Source organism: Babylonia areolata, chromosome 11 (assembly GCF_041734735.1).
Source record: "Babylonia areolata isolate BAREFJ2019XMU chromosome 11, ASM4173473v1, whole genome shotgun sequence".
In the NCBI taxonomy this organism is placed as follows: Eukaryota; Metazoa; Mollusca; class Gastropoda; order Neogastropoda; family Buccinidae; genus Babylonia; species Babylonia areolata.
In genome coordinates this window covers 22,469,371-22,489,559 of record NC_134886.1, presented here as the reverse complement: position 1 = coordinate 22,489,559, position 20,189 = coordinate 22,469,371, and the positions used below count along the sequence as shown (strand labels likewise).

At 45.0% G+C, this 20,189-nt stretch overlaps 1 protein-coding gene across 1 annotated transcript in view; it reads left to right on the top strand.

Moving 5' to 3' along the window:
• Positions 1-15,713, top strand: part of LOC143287177 (disintegrin and metalloproteinase domain-containing protein 10-like) — a 32,115-nt gene extending 16,402 nt beyond the window's left edge. Inside the window, exons 10-16 of the mRNA XM_076595121.1 lie at positions 1,182-1,330; positions 3,908-4,103; positions 9,375-9,528; positions 12,514-12,615; positions 12,873-12,957; positions 14,985-15,063; positions 15,538-15,713. Of these exons, the coding sequence (XP_076451236.1) occupies positions 1,182-1,330; positions 3,908-4,103; positions 9,375-9,528; positions 12,514-12,615; positions 12,873-12,957; positions 14,985-15,063; positions 15,538-15,713 (941 nt within the window). The remainder of the gene's footprint in view (positions 1-1,181; positions 1,331-3,907; positions 4,104-9,374; positions 9,529-12,513; positions 12,616-12,872; positions 12,958-14,984; positions 15,064-15,537) is intronic.
• Positions 15,714-20,189: the final 4,476 nt, after the last annotated feature.

Genomic DNA, 20,189 nt, shown 5'->3' with positions numbered 1-20,189 from the left:
TACTGACGACCAGCATCTGATGATGACATCATCCTCTTCAGGCATACTGACGACCAACATCTGATGATGGCATCATCCTCTTCACCCATACTGACGACCAACATCTGATGATGACATCATCCTCTTCACCCATACTGACGACCAACATCTGATGATGACATCATCCTGTTCAGCCATACTGACACCCAACAGCTGTAGGCGGCAGTGAATAAGATTGAGGTGGACAAGGACATGGAACATTTCAAATCCCTCCACCACCAGGACAGACTGCAGAGAGAGGCTTTACCTTTTGCAGACATGTCCTGTTCCGTATGCCACCTCACAAGCAGCAATCTGAACGACCACCTCACCAGGTTAATCTACATTTGCAGGTTGCAGATGCCAGATACGTACATTGTAAACGGTACGTACTACCAAGGCATGTCCACTATGCGAGGTCAAGTTCGACACCATTTCGTATGTACTGATTTGTTGCAAACGACTGCGGGACCTGAACACAGGCGTGCACAGCTGGTGAGAAAGGAAAAGACGACAGTCAACAAGTATGAAGCTGTCTTGGAGAACCAGGCTATCTCTCTGGATGATGTTGACAGGAGCAGACCTGACCTGTACCTGCTGGCAATGCGGTAGCGTCCAACGTAGAATTCGCAAACCCTTTTTTGACTGGTGCTACCAGAGCACAAATGACAAGTAAGTGCCACTATGTCCAGCATTAAACGATGCAGGTTCTGCTTTAAAAAAAAAAAAAAAAAAAAAAAAAAAAATCATGGTGTTGATCATCGGATCATTGGGGAAAGCACACAGAAAGGTGGTGCCCAGGGCTGATGCAGATGAAGCTACCCAAATCACGGAGCAAAAGTCTCGCCAGACACCTCAGTATATCGGTCATGACTGGGTCAGAAGGGCTTGGCAGAGGCGGAGATGCTTGATCAACAGACAGTAGCAACAACAAATGATCTAAACAATTGTCCTGCTCACAGGTTCTGCATTGTGTGATGTGATTGTGTGCAAGTTGGTGTGTGTGTGTGTGAGGGCGGTGGGAATGGGGGTGACTGCTTATATGAGTGTACTTGTGTGTTGAACGCTGTAAGTTTACATACACAGTTTGCGCACATGCTTTTCATGTTCTTGCGCCTGGTCTGCGGACCAATCAATGGCCTGAAACGTATGGTGCATGACAGAAAAACCAGCTGGAGTGTGTGGCCGCCATCGTTCACGGAAATCCCTCAACACGGGCATCGTCAGCATCATCAACTACCGCAAAGTCGTTCCCAACATCGTCTCCCAACTGGTGTTTGCTCATGAAGTTGGGCACACCTTTGGCTCCCCAGTAAGTACCACACACATGACAAAAGTTGGCCTTCCATTACGTTTCACACCCATAACACAACTTTGGCTTCCTAGTGAGTTTAACATCCATGGCACACATGACTTTGGCTCTCCATTGAGTTTAACATCCATGACACAACTTTGGTTCCCCATAAACATGACACAGCGTAGACTTCCCAGTACCATTGACACATCTTTGGCTTTGGAGTTAGTTTCACATTCATGATATAACTTTGGCTGCCGCCCAGTAAGTTTGACACCCGTGACACAACTTTTGCTCCCTGAGAAAGGTCTGATGTTTGTGATTCAACTTTGGCTCCACAGTAAGTTTCAAACCTATGACACCCCTTTCGCTCTCCCAGAAGGTTTCATATCAGTTTCACAACTTTGGTATCCCAGTTGGTACACCTATTACCCCTACAGCTTTGATTTCGCAGTTGGTTGGTATACGTATCACCCCTGTGACACAAATTTGGCTTCGCAGTAGGTATACCTATGACCCATATGAAATTGGCTTCCCAGTAGGTATACCGATTACTCCTATGACACAACTTTGGCTTCCCAGTAGGTATACCTGTTACTCCTATGACACAACTTTGGCTTCCCAGTGAGTATACCTATTACCCCTAAGACACAACTTTGACTTCCCAGTAGGTATACCTATTACCTCTATGACACAACTTTGGCTTCCCAGTAGGTATACCTATTACCCCTATGACACAACTTTGGCTTCCCAGTAGTTATACCTGTTACCCCATGACACAACTTTGGCTTCCCAGCAGTTATACCTGTTACCCCATGACACAACTTTGGCTTCCCAGTAGGTATACCTATTACCCCAACGACACAACTTTGGCTACCCAGTAGGTATACCTGTTAACCCAATGACACAACTTTGGCTTCCCAGTAGGTATACCTATTACCCCTAGCCCTATGACACAACTTTGACTTCCCAGTAGGTATACTGATTACCCCTATGACACAACTTTGGCTTCCCAGAAGGTATACCGATTACCCCTATGATACAACTTTGGCTTCCCAGTAGGTCTACCTATTACCCCAATGGCACAACTTTGGCTTCCAAGTAGGTATACCTATTACCCCTAAGACACAACTTTGACTTCCCAGTAGGTATACCGATTACCCCTATGACACAACTTTGGCTTCCCAGTAGGTATACCGATTACCCCTATGACACAACTTTGGCTTCCCAGTAGGTATACCTATTACCCCAACGACACAACTTTGGCTTCCCAGTAGGTATACCGATTACCCCTATGACACAACTTTGGCTTCCCAGTAGGTATACCTATTACCCCAACGACACAACTTTGGCTTCCCAGTAGGTATACCTATTACCCCTTGCCCTATGACACAACTTTGGCTTCCCAGAAGTTATACCTGTTACCCCATGACACAACTTTGGCTTACCAGTAGGTATACATATTACCCCAATGACATAACTTTGGTTTCCCAGTAGTTATACCTGTTACCCCATGACACAACTTTGGCTTCCCAGTAGGTATACCTATTACCCCTTGCCCTATGACACAACTTTGGCTTCCCAGAAGTTATACCTGTTACCCCATGACACAACTTTGGCTTCCCAGTAGGTATACCTATTACCCCAATGACATAACTTTGGTTTCCCAGTAGTTATACCTGTTACCCCATGACATAACTTTGGCTTCCCAGTAGGTATACCTATTACCCCAATGACACAACTTTGGCTACCCAGTAGGTATACCTGTTACCCCAATGACGGAACTTTGGCTTCCCAGTAGGTATACCTATTACCTCTATGACACAACTTTGGCTTCCCAGTTGGTTTACCTGTTACCCCTATGACACAGCTTTGGCTTCCCAGTAGGTATACCAATTACGTCAGTGACACAACTTTGGCTTCCCAGTAGGTATACCTATTACCCCGATGACACAACTTTATTTATTTATTTATTTTTTATTATTATCATTTTACTAGTATTATTATTATCATTACTACTACCTTTTTCTATATTATAATTATTATTTATTTATTTATTTATGTCAGCTTATCTATTATTGATTCCCCCGGGGTTTTTTTGGGTTTTTTTCTCTTTTTTTTTTTTTTTTTTTTTTTTACTCAAGGCCTGACTAAGCGCGTTGGGTTACGCTGCTGGTCAGGCATCTGCTTGGCAGATGTGGTGTAGCGTATATGGTTTTGTCCGAACGCAGTGACGCCTCCTTGAGCTACTGAAACTGAAACTGAAACTGACACAAATTTGGCTCGCAGTAGGTATACCTGTTACCCCAATAACACAACTTTGGCTTCCCAGTAGGAATACCTGTTACCCCATCGACACAAATTTGGCTTCCCAGTAGGTATAGCTTCTACCCCAATGACACAACTTTGGCTTCCAAGTAGGTATACCTGTTACCCCAATGACACAACTTTGGCTTCCCAGTAGGTATACCTATTACAAAAGTGTCTGTGGTTGTCAGTGGATGTTCAGACTAGTGTCTGAGTTGTGCAATATATGCATGGATATACGTTTCTCCTTTCAAAAAGAGCCTACAGGAGATTCATTTCAATTTTCAGCACGACACAGGGTCAGATTTGTGCGCCCCCTTTGGTACATCAGCGAAAAACGCTGACGACGGTAACTACATCATGTATCCATTCGCCATTAGCGGCAGGCGACGGAACAACGTGCACTTTTCTCCCTGTAGTCGTGACAACATAAGCCGCATCATTCAGCAAATGGTGGACTCTGTGCGACATTTGTGTTTTATTCGTAAGTCTGCTTCTCTCTCTCTCTCTCTCTCTCTCTCTCTCTCTCTCTCTCTCTCTCTCTCTCTCGCTCGCTCGCTCGCTCGCTCTCTGTGTTTCTCCCATGGATTGGTTTTAGGAGTTATTCCGCGGAGAATGCCTCTGTTTATATCTCTGTTTATATAGAAATTCCGCGATGTAGTTCTAGGGAGAACTATGACCGATGTATTAAAACTGTTGCTGAAGCTCTCAACAGTGCAAACTGGCCAAGGAAATAGGCTGGTCAGAACATCGTCAGGGCACTGAGTGGATTCCGAAATCAATGATGGCAAAATTTCGCATCCAGAGACAAAATCTAGAAATGGAGGAAATCAAAAAGACCCTGTACCAGCTTGGTTTTCAAGACAAACGTGTAGGGACTGACCTTGCCAGATGTCAAGGGGCCATTGTGAACCAGGCAAAACAGGATGGGATGTCCGCCTTCTTGCCAGGCAAAACAAGGTGGGATGTCCGCCTTCTTGCCAGGCAAAACAAGGTGGGATGTCTGCCTTCTTGCCAGGAAAAACAAGGTGGGATGTCTGCATTCTTGCCAGGGATGTCTGCCTTCTTGCCAGACAAAACAAGGTGGGATGTCTGCCTTCTTGCCAGGCAAAACAAGGTGGGATGTCCGCCTTCTTGCCAGGCAAAACAAGGTGGGATGTCTGCCTTCATGCCAGGAAAAACAAGGTGGGATGTCCGCCTTCTTGCAAGGAAAAACAAGGTGGGATGTCTGCCTCCTTGCCAGGAAAAACAAGGTGGGATGTCCGCCTTCTTGCCAGGCAAAACAAGGTGGGATGTCTGCCTTCTTGCCAGGAAAAAACAAGGTGGGATGTCTGCATTCTTCCCAGGAAAAACAAGGTGGGATGTCTGCATTCTTGCCAGGAAAAACAAGGTGGGATGTCTGCCTTCTTGCCAGGCAAAACAAGGTGGGATGTCTGCCTTCTTGCCAGGAAAAACAAGGTGAGATGTCTGCCTTCTTGCCAGGCAAAACAAGGTGGGATGTCTGCCTTCATGCCAGGAAAAACAAGGTGGGATGTCCGCCTTCTTGCAAGGAAAAACAAGGTGGGATGTCTGCCTTCTTGCCAGGCAAAACAAGATGGGATGTCTGCATTCTTGCCAGGGATGTCTGCCTTCTTGCCAGACAAAACAAGATGGGATGTTTGCCTTCTTGCCAGACAAAACAAGGTAGGATGTCTGCCTTCTTGCCAGGGATGTCTGCCTCCTTGCCAGACAAAACAAGATGGGACGTCTGCCTTCTTGCCAGGCAAAGCAAGGTGGGATGTCTGCATTCTTGCCAGGGATGTCTGCCTTCTTGCCAGACAAAACAAGATGGGATGTCTGCCTTATTGCCAGACAAAACAAGGTAGGATGTCTGCCTTCTTGCCAGGGATGTCTGCCTCCTTGCCAGACAAAACAAGATGGGATGTCCGCCTTCTTGCCAGACAAAACAAGGTGGGATGTCTGCCTTCTTGCCAGACAAAACAAGATGGGATGTCCGCCTTCTTGCAAGGAAAAACAAGGTGGGATGTCTGCCTTCTTGCCAGGAAAAACAAGGTGGGATGTCCGCCTTCTTGCCAGGCAAAACAAGGTGGGATGTCTGCATTCTTGCCAGGCAAAACAAGGTGGGATGTCTGCCTTCTTGCCAGGCAAAACAAGGTGGGATGTCTGCCTTCTTGCCAGGAAAAACAAGGTGGGATGTCTGCCTTCTTGCCAGGCAAAACAAGGTGGGATGTCTGCCTTCTTGCCAGGAAAAACAAGGTGGGATGTCTGCCGTCTTGCCCGGCAAAACAAGGTGGGATGTCTGCCTTCTTGCCAGGCAAAACAAGGTGGGATGTCTGCATTCTTGCAAGGGATGTCTGCCTTCTTGCCAGACAAAACAAGATGGGATGTTTGCCTTCTTGCCAGACAAAACAAGGTAAGATGTCTGCCTTCTTGCCAGGGATGTCTGCCTCCTTGCCAGACAAAACAAGATGGGATGTCTGCCTTCTTGCCAGGCAAAACAAGGTGGGATGTCTGCATTCTTGCCAGGGATGTCTGCCTTCTTGCCAGACAAAACAAGATGGGATGTCTGCCTTATTGCCAGACAAAACAAGGTAGGATGTCTGCCTTCTTGCCAGGGATGTCTGCCTCCTTGCCAGACAAAACAAGATGGGATGTCCGCCTTCTTGCCAGACAAAACAAGGTGGGATGTCTGCCTTCTTGCCAGACAAAACAAGATGGGATGTCCGCCTTCTTGCAAGGAAAAACAAGGTGGGATGTCTGCCTTCTTGCCAGGAAAAACAAGGTGGGATGTCCGCCTTCTTGCCAGGCAAAACAAGGTGGGATGTCTGCCTTCTTGCCAGGAAAAAACAAGGTGGGATGTCTGCATTCTTGCCAGGAAAAACAAGGTGGGATGTCTGCATTCTTGCCAGGAAAAACAAGGTGGGATGTCTGCCTTCTTGCCAGGCAAAACAAGGTGGGATGTCTGCCTTCTTGCCAGGAAAAACAAGGTGGGATGTCTGCCTTCTTGCCAGGCAAAACAAGGTGGGATGTCTGCCTTCTTGCCAGGAAAAACAAGGTGGGATGTCTGCCGTCTTGCCCGGCAAAACAAGGTGGGATGTCTGCCTTCTTGCCAGGCAAAACAAGGTGGGATGTCTGCATTCTTGCCAGGGATGTCTGCTTTCTTGCCAGACAAAACAAGATGGGATGTTTGCCTTCTTGCCAGACAAAACAAGGTAGGATGTCTGCCTTCTTGCCAGGGATGTCTGCCTCCTTGCCAGACAAAACAAGATGGGACGTCTGCCTTCTTGCCAGGCAAAACAAGGTGGGATGTCTGCATTCTTGCCAGGGATGTCTGCCTTCTTGCCAGACAAAACAAGATGGGATGTCTGCCTTATTGCCAGACAAAACAAGGTAGGATGTCTGCCTTCTTGCCAGGGATGTCTGCCTCCTTGCCAGACAAAACAAGATGGGATGTCCGCCTTCTTGCCAGACAAAACAAGGTGGGATGTCTGCCTTCTTGCCAGACAAAACAAGATGGGATGTCTGCCTTCTTGCCAGACAAAACAAGGTGGGATGTCCGCCTTCTTGTCAGACAAAACTGGATGGGATGTCCGCCTTCTTGTCAGACAAAACAGGATGGGATGTCCGCCTTCTTGCCAGACAAAACAGGATGGGATGTCCGCCTTCTTACCAGACAAAACAAGGCAGGATGTCCGCCTTCTTGCCAGGCAAAACAAGGTAGGATGTCCGTCTTCTTGCCAGGCAAAACAAGGCAGGATGTCCGCCTTCTTGCCAGGCAAAACAAGGTAGGATGTCTGCCTTCTTGCCAGTCAAAACAAGATGGGATGTCCGCCTTCTTGCCAGGCAAAACAAGGTAGGATGTCTGTCTTCTTGCCAGGCAAAACCGGATGGGATGTTTGCCTTCTTGCCAGGCAAAACAGGATGGGATGTCCGCCTTCTTGCCAGACAAAACAAGATGGGACACGGGGGATACACGGAGAGCGGGAATTGCCAACAAGTCAACAGACCGGACACAACTCTCCATCTCCATACAGCCTACAAGCAGTCTGAATTCCCCGAGTCTCTTGATGTCAGACAATACCCACCGAGCCATTTTGTCTTGATTTATTTTGATTTAATGCGGATGTCTTACAGGAACCTAGGATCGGCTCTCAATGCCTCATCAGCGCTGGGATTATACAGGGTTCAGGCAGCTGCTGCCATTTTTCTTCACAACAGATGTGGTGTAATGTATATGGACTAGTCCGCATGCTCTGACAGATCTCCATGTGTTCCATTGTGCTGTTTGACAGTTCGGAGCACTTGTTCATTGGTGATATGAACAGTTTAGTATCTAAGTATAACACCTCATTTCCATCACTTGCATTTTTTTCTTCTTCTTTTTTTGTTGTTGTTGTTTCTTTCTTTTCTAAAAAAAAAACGCCATGAGGGTCCATGTCGACAGGTTTTGTTACCTGGGCAGCACCCTATGCAGCAACGGAGCCCTTGATGCAGAAGTGACGCTTCGCATCGCCAAGGCCAGCTCCGCCTTTGGCAGACTCAACAACAGGCTGTGGAACAACAAAGGCATCAGGCTCAGCGCCAAAATCAAAACCTACAGAGCTGCTGTGCTGACCACCTTGTTGTACTGCTGTGAAACATGAACGACGTATCGCCGTCACATTCAACTGCTTGAGCAGTTTCACCAGAGATGCCTACGAAAGATCCTCCACATAAAGTGGCAAAACAGGGTGTCCAACCTCCAGGTCCAAGTGAGGAGCGGCCTGCCCAGCATCGAAAGCCTGCTGATCCAGTGCCAGCTATGCTGGACAGGACACGTTGTCCGCATGACAGACAGCAGGATCCCGAACATGCTCTTGTATGGCCAGCTGAAGGGAGGCCACCGCGAACTTGGAAGACCCTGCAAGCGCTTCAAGGACACCTTGAAGACAAACCTCAAAGCCTGTGACATAGACATCGCTTCCTGGGAAACTGATATCCTTGACCGCTGTCTCTGGAGGATGCTGTGTTCTCGTGGCATAAAGATGTTTGAAAACAAGAGAACGCTGGCCATTAAGGAGAAGCGTGAGCGAAGGAAGCGGGGCTCAACTTCTGGAGACGTTTTCCCTTGCAACACCTGTGGGAAGTGCTGCACATCCAGAATCGGCCTCTTCTCCCATATGAGGGCACACACCGACAGATAAGCCTGCCTGTCTACTCATCCGTCGGTCCGACGGGAGACTCCATGACTCATGCTTGCAGTTAATTTTCTTAGGTATGTGTGTATATGTATACGTATATAGAGGTGTACGCATAAATGCATGTATATGTATCTGCATGTACATGTGTACATGTGTGTATCCGTATGTATGTGTGTAAATGTGTATGTAAATTTGTGTGTATGTGTATATGTGTGCATATCCCTTGATCTATCTATCTGTCCAGTTGTTTATTTGTTCATTTATTTTGTCTTTACCCCTTTAATATTTCTGCTTTAAAGGAAACCTTGTATAAATCTACTACAATGCTGTATTGTACCAAATTGATTGTAAAATGTATCCATTTGGAAATATAAAGAAACTTCTCTGCAAGACAGAAAACCCTCGTTAGAATGAATTAAAAATGAAACTGGCAAATCACTTTTTTTTTTTTAATCTTTTGTCGCATGCACGACTTAGTAATACTGAATCAGGGAACCAAATGAACTATGGATCTGAAGGGATGGTGTGTGTGTCTGTGTACGTGTGTGTGTCTGTGTCTGTGTGCATGTGATCAGCCTCAGGCGAAGCGTTCTGCGGCAACAAGATCACGGAGGAGGGGGAGGAGTGTGACTGTGGCTTCGGCACGTGCAGTGCGGCCACGTGCTGTGTGGGACGGGACGAGGATGACCCTACCTCGGGGTGTCTCCTGACAGGTTCTGCTCTCTGCAGGTCAGTTCCTCTGTCTGTGTCTGTGCTCATAACCACCCCTCTTTGTTTGTCTGTGTCTGGGTTTCTAAACACTTGTTTGTTTGTCTGTGTCTGGGTTTCTAGACACTTCTTCTTTGTTTGTCTGTGTCTGGGTTTCTAAACACTTCTTTTTGTGTCTGTGTCTGGGTTTCTAAACACTTCTTCGTGTGTCTGTTTCTATACACTTCTTTGTCTGTGTCTGGGTTTCTAAACACTTCTTCTTTGTTTTGTCTGTGTCTTCTTTGTTTGTCTGTGTCTGGGTTTCTAAACACTTCTTTGTTTGTCTGTGTCAGGGTTTCTAAACACTTCTTCTTTGTTTGTCTGTGTCTGGGTTTCTAAACACTTCTTCTTTGTTTGTCTGTGTCAGGGTTTCTAAACACTTCTTCTTTGTTTGTGTCTGGGTTTCTATACACTTCTTCTTGTGTCTGTGTCTGGGTTTCTAAACACTTCTTCTTTGTTGTCTGTGTCTGGGTTTCTAAACACTTCTTTGTTTGTGTCTGTGTTTTTAAACACTTCTTCTTGTGTCTGTGTCTGGATTTCTAAACACTTCTTTGTTTGTCTGTGTCTGGGTTTTTAAACACTTCTTCTTTGTTTGTCTGTGTTTGGGTTTCTAAACACTTCTTCTTTGTTTGTCTAAGTCTGGGTTTCTAGACATTTCTTTGTTTGTGTCTGGGTTTCTAAACACTTCTTCTTGTGTCTGTGTCTGGGTTTCTAAACACTTCTTTGTTTGCCTGTGTCTGGGTTTCTAAACACTTCTTCTTGTGTCTGTGTCTGGGTTTCTAAACACTTGTTTGTTTGTCTGTGTCTGGGTTTCTAAACACTTCTTCGTGTGTCTGTGTGTTTTTATACACTTCTTTGTTTGTTTGTGTCTGGGTTTCTAAACACTTCTTCTTTGTTTGTCTGTGTCAGGGTTTATAAACACTTCTTCTTTGTTTGTCTGTGTCTGGGTTTCTGTACACTTCTTCTTGTGTCTGTGTCTGGGTTTCTAAACACTTCTACTTTGTTTGTCTGTGTTTGGGTTTCTAAACACGTCTTCTGTGTTGTCTGTGTCTGGGTTTCTAAACATTTCTTCTTTGTTTGTCTGTGTCTGGGTTTCTAAACACTTCTTCTTTGTTGTCTGTGTCAGGGTTTAAAAACACTTCTTCTTTTTTTTGTCTGTGTCAGGGTTTCTAAACACTTCTTCTTTGTTTGTCTGTGTCAGGGTTTCTAAACACTTCTGTGTTTGTCTGTGTCTGGGTTTCTAAACACTTCTTTTTGTGTCTGTGTCTGGGTTTCTAAACACTTCTTTTTGTGTCTGTGTCTGGGTTTCTAAACACTTCTTCTTGTGTCTGTGTCTGGGTTTCTAAACACTTGTTTGTTTGTCTCTGTCTGGGTTTCTAAACACTTCTTCTTGTGTCTGTGTCTGGGTTTCTAAACACTTCTTCTTGTGTCTGTGTCTGGGTTTCTATGCACTTCTTTGTTTGTCTGTCTCTGGGTTTCTAAACACTTCTTCTTGTGTCTGTGTGTTTTTATACACTTCTTTGTTTGTTTGTGTCTGGGTTTCTAAACACTTCTTCCTTGTTTGTCTGTGTCAGGGTTTCTAAACACTTCTTCTTTGTTTGTCTGTGTCTGGGTTTCTATACACTTCTTCTTGTGTCTGTGTCTGGGTTTCTAAACACTTCTTCTTCATTTGTTTGTGTCTGGGTTTCTAAACACTTCTTCTTTGTTGTCTGTGTCTGGGTTTCTAAACACTTCTTTGTTTGTCTGTGTCTGTTTTTAAACACTTCTTCTTTGTTTGTCTGTGTCTGGGTTTTTAGACATTTCTTTGTTTGTCTGTGTCTGGGTTTCTAAACACTTCTTCTTGTGTCTGTGTTTCTAGCCATTTCTTTGTTTGTCTGTGTCTGGGTTTCTAGTCCTTTCTTTGTTTGTGTCTGGGTTTCTAAACATTTCTTCTTGTGTTTGTGTCTGGGTTTCTAAACACTTATTTGTTTGTTTGTGTCTGGGTTTCTAAACACTTCTTTGTTTGTCTGTGTCTAGATTTCTCAACACTTCTTTTTGTGTCTGTGTCTGGGTTTCTAAACAGTTATTTGTTTGTCAGTGTCTGGGTTTCTAAACACTTGTTTGTTTGCCTGTGTTTGGGTTTCTAAACACTTCTTCTTGTGTCTGTGTCTGGGTTTCTAAACAATTGTTTGTTTGTCTGTGTCTGGATTTCTAAACACTTGTTTGCTTGTCTGTGTCTGTGTTTGGGTTTCTAAACACTTCTTCTTGTGTCTGTGTCTGGGTAAAAAGTGGGTTTCTAAACAATTGTTTGTCTGTGTCTGGGTTTCTAAACACTTGTTTTTTTTTCTGTGTCTGGGTTTCTAAACACTTCTTTTTGTGTCTGTGTCTGTGTTTCTAACCACATGGTCTTCTTCGTTTGTCTGTGTGTGGGTTTCTAACCACTTCGTCTTATTCGTGTCTGTGTCTGTGTGTGTGTGTGTGTGTGTGTGTGTGTGTGTGTGTGTGTGTGTATATATATATATATATATATATATATATATATATATATATATATATATATATATATATATATATTCTCTGTCTACTTCCTTGTTATGTGCGAAAGAATTTACTTTCAAATCATAATGTGCCTTTGCAGTGTGTGTCAAGGGTGTCCCATATAGATACAGTGTGTGTCAGGGGTGTTCCCTATAGATACAGTATGTGTGTCAGGGGTGACCCTTATAGATACAGTGTTTGTCAGGGATGTTCCCTATAGATACAGTGTGTGTCAGGGGTGTTCCCTATAGATACAGTGTGTCAGTGATGTTCCATATAGATAGAGTGTGTCAAGGGTGTTCCCTATATATATCTTATGTGTCAGGGGTGTTCCATATAGATACAGTGTGTCAGGGGTGTTGCATATAGATACAGTGTGTCAGGGATGTTCCATATAGATACAGTGTGTGTGTCATGGGTGTTCCATATGCAGTACGTTCTCTGTCACAGCCCTGTCTCAGGACCATGCTGTCAGGCCAACTGCACATTTCATCCCTCGGGATCCATGGTCTGTGATCCTGCTACAGAGTGCACAAAAGATGCCTTCTGCGAGTATCCTTCTTTCCCCTTGGATTTTTGCCGCATGTGTGTGTGTTACTCTGTGTGTTGTGTGTGTGTGTGTGTGTGTGTGTGCACTGAAAATGAAAAGACGTTACATGGAATAAAGACAGGACAGATGACTGACAGACAGACAGACAGACACTCCGAAGAACAGACAGACAGCGTAACAGGCAGAGAAACAGACAGTACAACAAACAGACAGGACAACGATGTCTGGTGGTGCCTACAGTGTCCTTGACTCCTGTCAGTGGGCAGAGCTTCAGATGTCCAAAGGCGGTGCATGTGGCCAATGGCACGTTCTGCAATGACTACAGCAACGTGTGCGACATGGGGGTAAGCAAGCACTGCTGTCCTTAGTTAACTCTTTCAGCGCCACAGGCGACTTTAGTTGACTGGACAGTGCACCGCCATAGGCGATTTTAGTCGACATGAAGGGGTCGTGTTGATAAGACCACTTTTCACATTGTAACAAAGCTTGATATCTCTATACAGTTTCCCACCAATAGAACAATGAGTAACCTCAAAAAAAAAAAAAAAAAAAAAAAAAAAATCCCCAGATGCATGACCAGCAGCATAACCCAACGCGCTTTGTCGGGCCTTGAGAAAAAAAGCGTAAAGAAATAAATGGATATATTATTGAATTAATGAGTAGATAATCAAACAAATATATAAATAAAGTAAGCGGATGGATAATTAAATAAAATAGAATGCGGAAAACAGCAACATATATACACATGCATAAATAAACAAAATATAGATAATATAATAACAACAAAAATGAAAATGAAATAGGACAATAATGATGATTAATAACCAAATAAGCAAATAAATATAAATAAACATGTAAACATGCGCACACATACGCATGCGCACACACACACACACACTCACACACGTACACACACTTAAATTGTAGCCCCCACGACGCACACACACACACACACGCACACACACACACACACACACGCTGCCACTGATTTGCCACAAGAGGGGTGGGAAAAGATACATGTCTAGCCTGTTGCTCAGTCTACTGTATTTGGAAAAAAATAATGCGCAGAGAGCTTCTGTTCCGTTTTGAAAAAAAAAAAAAAAAATTGCGCAGTTTTGGTTTGGAAATTATGGAAACATTCGTTTTATTTGCAAAGGATCGTGCTGTACCTTTCATGCTAGACATACGGCCGCTCCCTCTCGCTGCCTTTCTTTCTTTAAGGCGGTCGATGGTGTGATGACCTTGCACCTCTTCTCTTTGGTATTCTTAGACTTTTCTGATGATTTCCGATTTCTGTACGCAGGATTCTCTTCCCTATTTTTTTTTTTTTTTTTTTTTTTTCCATTTTGCTTTGCAGTGAATCTCCAACCGGATTGGTCTTTGGTGACTGAGCCATCTGTGTATATAATGATATCCTCTTTACTGTTTTCCTCTATGAACAACTTCAGTTCTGCATGAGTTAGCCATTCCCAACAATGGCTTCCTAGAGTGGGTGAAATGGCTGTGTTGAAAAGGTGATTGAGGTTTTCAGGGTTTTCCTCCCTTTCTTTTATTTCTTTCAGGTCTTGTAGCTGGCATACAAGATGGATTATGTCTTCTGCTTGCCCCATTCATGATCTTCCTCGTTCTATACGGCTGCCTTTTGGTTCCTTGACTGCATCATCTGGTCTCTTGGAAACATAAAATATCAAAATTATTTGCAAGACAAAAATACCCCACACACGCACACACACGCCCGCGCACACACAAAAATCCATCCACACACACACACTACATGATGACTTCAGTAGAAGGCAAAGTGGGGTGGGTAGAAGAAAGAACGGATGCAGAGAATTAACTATGCTTCATCACACCCAAAGGCCATTTTGAAAAGATGGGTTTTCAAGTTGGTTTTGAAAGAGGACGGCGTTGGTTAATGACGGAGATCCAGAGGAAGAGAATTCCAGACAGAAGGGGCTTGATACTGAAAGGAAAGGCCTTTTGGCCAAATGTATTTGAAGAGGTATTGGGGACTCGAAGGAGTTTTTCAGCAGACCTGAAAGGACGGGAAGGGGTGTAAGTATAAAGGACAGTAGCTAAGTAAGATGGGAGAGATCCTTCAAAGTGGCGATAGGCCAATATGGCAAGTTTGTATTGAATTGTGTACTGGATGGGTAACCAATGAATGTGACGTAAAAATGGGGTAAGGCGTTAAACATGGCAAAATAGACAAACTTAATAGATAAGTAAGTCAATTAAATGAAATAAAAAAGGTATAAGTTATGTTGACAAGAATGCGCAGTAGTGTGACAGGTAAATGTGTGTGTGTGTGTGTGTGTGTGTGTGTGTGTGTTGACAGGTATGCACCGGGTCATTGTGCTGGGTCATCCAGGGTTCTCTGAAGTGGGAGCAATGCTACATGACCTCAGAAGAAGGGAAGAGTAACAAAGAGATGTGCCATCTGGCTTGCCGTAAGCCCTCCTTTTTCCTCCCATTCCCATACTGCCAGTGCATGCGTATTCCAGTTCCCTCCTTAACGGAATCCGTTATTGTCTTTCAGTATAACTTCATGTAAATCAAGTCTTATACATTCTGGGAATGGGTATTGGAACATCAGTCCAGAAAAATCTGAGAAATGAATTAACTTTTTTTTTTATGAAGATGTTCTTCCGTGTCAATTCTTCTACCAATCTCTCTGTGTCTCGCTCTGTCTCTCTCACTCATTCACTCTCTCTATCTCTCTCTCCTCTCTCATTTTATTTCATTTTATTTTCTTTCTCTTAAAAAACAACAACAAAAAACCAAACAAACAAACATATTATTGTTTATATTACTGCCTTTGCAGATTTCATGGTGACAGCTTTTCATCCTACAGCCCCTGCTTAAAAGAGCTGAAGACTGCGTGTGTCCGCGCACGCGCATGTGTGTGTGTGTGTGTTTTCCAGAGAACCCAGCCAATGGGCTGTGTGTCAGTTCGATAGACCAGGTGGCGCTGGACAAGGACGAGAACTCTGCCTTCAGGGACATGCTGTTACTGGCAGCACAGGGAAGGGCCAACAGTACTTCCCACACTCTGCCCCTGGCCGTACCCCTGCCTCCCGGTCAGTCACTGTGGTGGTGATGGTGGTGGTGGTAATGGTGATGGCGGTGATGATGGTGGTGGTGATGGTGATGATGTAGGTGGTGATGATGATGGTGGTGGTGGTGGTGGTGATGGTGGTGGTGGTAATGGTGATGGTGGTGGTGATGATGATGGTGGTGATGGTAATAATGGTGATGATGATGGTGGTGGTGGTGGTGGTGAGGATGATGATGATGATGATGATAAAGATAGTGATGATGATGATAAAGACACTGCTGCTGCTGCTGCTGCTGCTGCTGCTGCTGTTGCTGCTGCTGCTGATGATGATGGTGGTGGTGGTGGTGGTGATGATGATGATGATGATGGTGGTGGTGGTGACGGTGATGATGGTGGCGGTAGTAGTGATGATGATGATGATGGTGGTGGTGACGGTGGTTGTGATTATCACGATGATGACCTTTGGCTTTTGCAGACTCTAAAATAATGTACGATTCTGATGTTTTGGGCTTTACAGTCTGTTGTGATAATTCATGTCTGTCATATCTTTGGCATCAGAGTACAGTACTGGCTTTACAGTCTCTGTAATGATATACGATTATGATGTCTTTCGCTTTGCAGTCTGTTATGATGATTTATGTCGGTGAAAATGTATGCTTTGGGTGTCATTGGCTTTTACAGTCTTTGTTATGATTTACGCTAGCTATGTCTTTGCCTTCAGGATCTCCTTGTGACGATTTACGTGGATACTGTGATGTATTCACCGTGTGCCAACGTGTGGACTCCGAAGGTCCTTTCCAGCAGCTCGCAGACTTAATCTTTAATCCCATGTCACTCAAGAAAATCCGGGATTGGATGGTGGTGGGTCCTTGCTTCGTGTGTGTGTGTGTGTGTGTGTGTGTGTGCGCGCGGGCGTGTGTGTGTGTGTGTGTGTGTGTGTGTGTGTGTGTGCTCGTGTATTTATGCAAACAAAACAGCTCGTTGTCAAATAGAACACCAACCAAGTCTCCCCTTGTCCTATCCACAAGACAGCGTCAGTGTTCATCCCTGGTTACTAACTTGTTCTGCAGTATGCCGCACGCTGTGAACTGCTGACTTCTTTCATCATCACGATTCACCGCAGGTGGCAGAATGGTTAGGACGCCCATCTGCCAAAACAGCAGCCGTGAGAGTCTGGGTTCAAATCCTGGTCTAGCCTTTTCAAAATTGCAATCCACTTTGATAGGTACACAAATATACATGCATGTACTGAAGACCTGGCAGACGCCAATCGGGTTATCTTCCTAGATGTAGTGTAGCGTGTGTGGATTTCTCAGAAGACAGTGACGTCTCTTTGAGAACCTTAACCTGAAACTGAAATCCCCTATCATTCTATCATCCGCAATTAGGATTACATAATATACGCCATCATCACAATTGGCCGTCATAATTCAGACAGGGGCAGTTTATCACAAGCAGTGTGTTCCTGAAGCCAGTTGCATTGCTTGGTTCTAATTTTTTGACAGTTACACGTGACTAAATGCCTACGTTGACCGAACTACGCCATTGGTCAATTCCATGCTATACACAGTTAGTAGCGGGTTACAAACATACTAGGCTCCTGCGTCCGAGCAATGCTACTGGCTCCTGGTTTCCAACTGTTATACAGACTACTCATTGTGAACTGAGGACATACCTCGTCATCACAAATCACCATTATCGTTCGGTGTGGGGAGAGTTCATCCCAGGAGCATTGGTGGATGTTGATGTTTGTGCTCCCAGGATTACTGGTGATGTTGATTTCTGTGTTCCCAGGACCACCGCTGGGTGATGGTGTTGATTTGCGTTCCTGTAAACACTGGTGGGTGGTGGTATTGATGTTGATGTCAGTGTTCTCAGGACAACTGGTGGCTATAAACACTGGTGGATGGTGGTATTGATGTTGATGTCTGTGTTCCTGTGAACACTGGTGGATGGTGGTATTGATGTTGATGTCTGTGTTCCTGTAAACACTGGTGAATGGTGATATTGATGTCTGTGTTCTCAGGAACACTGGTGGATGGTGGTATCAAAGTTGATGTCTGTGTTCCTGTAAACACTGGTGGATGGTGATATTGATGTTGATGTCTGTGTTCTCAGGAACACTGGTGGATGGTGGTATTGATGTTGATGTCTGTGTTCCTGTAAACACTGGTGGATGATGGTATTGATGTTAATGTCTGTGTTCCTGTAAACACTGGTGGATGGTGGCATTGCTGTTGATGTCTGTGTTCCTGTAAACACTGGTGGATGGTCGTATTGATGTTGATGTCTGTGTTCCTGTGAACACTGGTGGATGGTGGTATTGATGTTGATGTCTGTGTTCCTGTAAACACTGGTGAATGGTGGTATTGATGTCTGTGTTCTCAGGAACACTGGTGGATGGTGGTATTGATGTTGATGTCTGTGTTCCTGTAAACACTGGTGGATGGTGGTATTGATGTTGATGTCTGTGTTCCTGTAAACACTGGTGGATGGTGGTATTGCTGTTGATGTCTGTGTTCCTGTAAACACTGATGAATGGTGGTATTGATGTTGATGTCTGTGTTCTCAGGAACGCTGGTGGATGGTGGTATTGATGTTGATGTCTGTGTTCCTGTAAACACTGGTGGATGGTGGTATTGATGTTGATGTCTGTGTTCCTGTAAACACTGGTGGATGGTAGTATTGATGTTGATGTCTGTGTTCCTGTAAACACTGGTGGATGGTGATATTGATGTTGATGTCTGTGTTCTCAGGAACACTGGTGGATGGTGGTATTGATCTTGATGTCTGTGTTCCTGTAAACACTGGTGGATGGTGATATTGATGTTGATGTCTGTGTTCCTGTAAACACTGGTGAATGGTGGTATTGATGTTGATGTCTGTGTTCCTGTAAACACTGATGGATGGTGGTATTGATGTTGATGCCTGTGTTCCTGTAAACACTGGTGGATGGTGGTATTGATGTTGATGTCTGTGTTCCTGTAAACACTGGTGGATGGTGGTATTGCTGTTGATGTCTGTGTTCCTGTAAACACTGATGAATGGTGGTATTGATGTTGATGTCTGTGTTCTCAGGAACGCTGGTGGATGGTGGTATTGATGTTGATGTCTGTGTTCCTGTAAACACTGGTGGATGGTGGTATTGATGTTGATGTCTGTGTTCCTGTAAACACTGGTGATGTCTGTGTTCCTGTGAACACTGGTGGATGGTGATATTGATGTTGATGTCTGTGTTCCTGTAAACACTGGTGGGTGGTGGTATTGATGTTGATGTCTGTGTTCTCAGGACAACTGGTGGCTATAAACACTGGTGGATGGTGGTATTGCTGTTGATGTATGTGTTCTCAGGACAACTGGTGTATGGTGGTATGGATGTTGATGTCTGTGTTCCTGTGAACACTGGTGGATGGTGGTATTGATGTTGATATCTGTGTTCCTGTAAGCACTGGTGGATGGTGGTATTGATGTTGATGTCTGTGTTCCTGTAAACACTGGTGAATGGTGGTATTGATGTTGATGTCTGTGTTCTCAGGAACACTGGTGGATGGTGGTACTGATGTTGATGTCTGTGTTCCTGTAAACACTGGTGGATGGTGGTATTGCTGTTGATGTCTGTGTTCCTGTAAACACTGGTGGACGGTGGTATTGCTGTTGATGTCTGTGTTCCTGTAAACACTGGTGGATGGTGGTATTGATGTTGATGTCTGTGTTCCCAGGACAACTGGTGGGCGATGCTGCTGCTGTCTTTTCTGGCGGTGTTGGTCTTGGTGTTGTTGGTCAAAATGTTTGAGTACCACACACCCAGCCAGCGCCCTGGCACAGAATCAGTTAAGGACCGTGTCAAGCTGTTAGCACAAGAAAGTCTCCAGAAGATCCAAGGTCTACGTAGAGGTCCTAAAGCCAAGTCCCGAAAACGAAAACCCCCTTCTAAGAAAGACAAAAAACGTCCCAAAGCCAAGCCCCCACCACCTCGACTTAGTGTTGTCATTGCACAGCCCCTGCCTGTTGTCAGCTCAGGTGAAAGTGGTCTCACATCTGAGCCCTCATCCCAACTACTTGAACAAAAAGTAGACGGCGTTGAGGGCCCACTGCTGGTAGGGCTCAGCCAATATGATAGTGTTGACGGCCCATCGCCGGTAGGACCCAGCCAATCTGAATGTGTTGACGCCCCACTGCCGGTAGGACTCAGCCAAATTGATAGTGTTGACGCCCCACGGCCAGTAGAACTCAGCCCAGCTGAAGGTGGTCCTAAAGCGGAGCCTTCAGCCCAACCACCTCGACTAAGTGTCAGCCCACAGCAGGTAGGACTCAGCCCAGCTGAAGGAGGTCCTAAAGCTGAGCCTCCAGCCCAACCACCTCAAGTAAGTGTCAGCCCACAGCAGGCAGGACTCAGCCCAGCTGAAGGAGGTCCTAAAGCTGAGCCTCCAGCCCAACCACCTCGACTAAGTGTCAGCCCACAGCAGGCAGGACTCAGCCCAGCTGAAGGAGGTCCAAAAGCTGAGCCTCCAGCCCAAC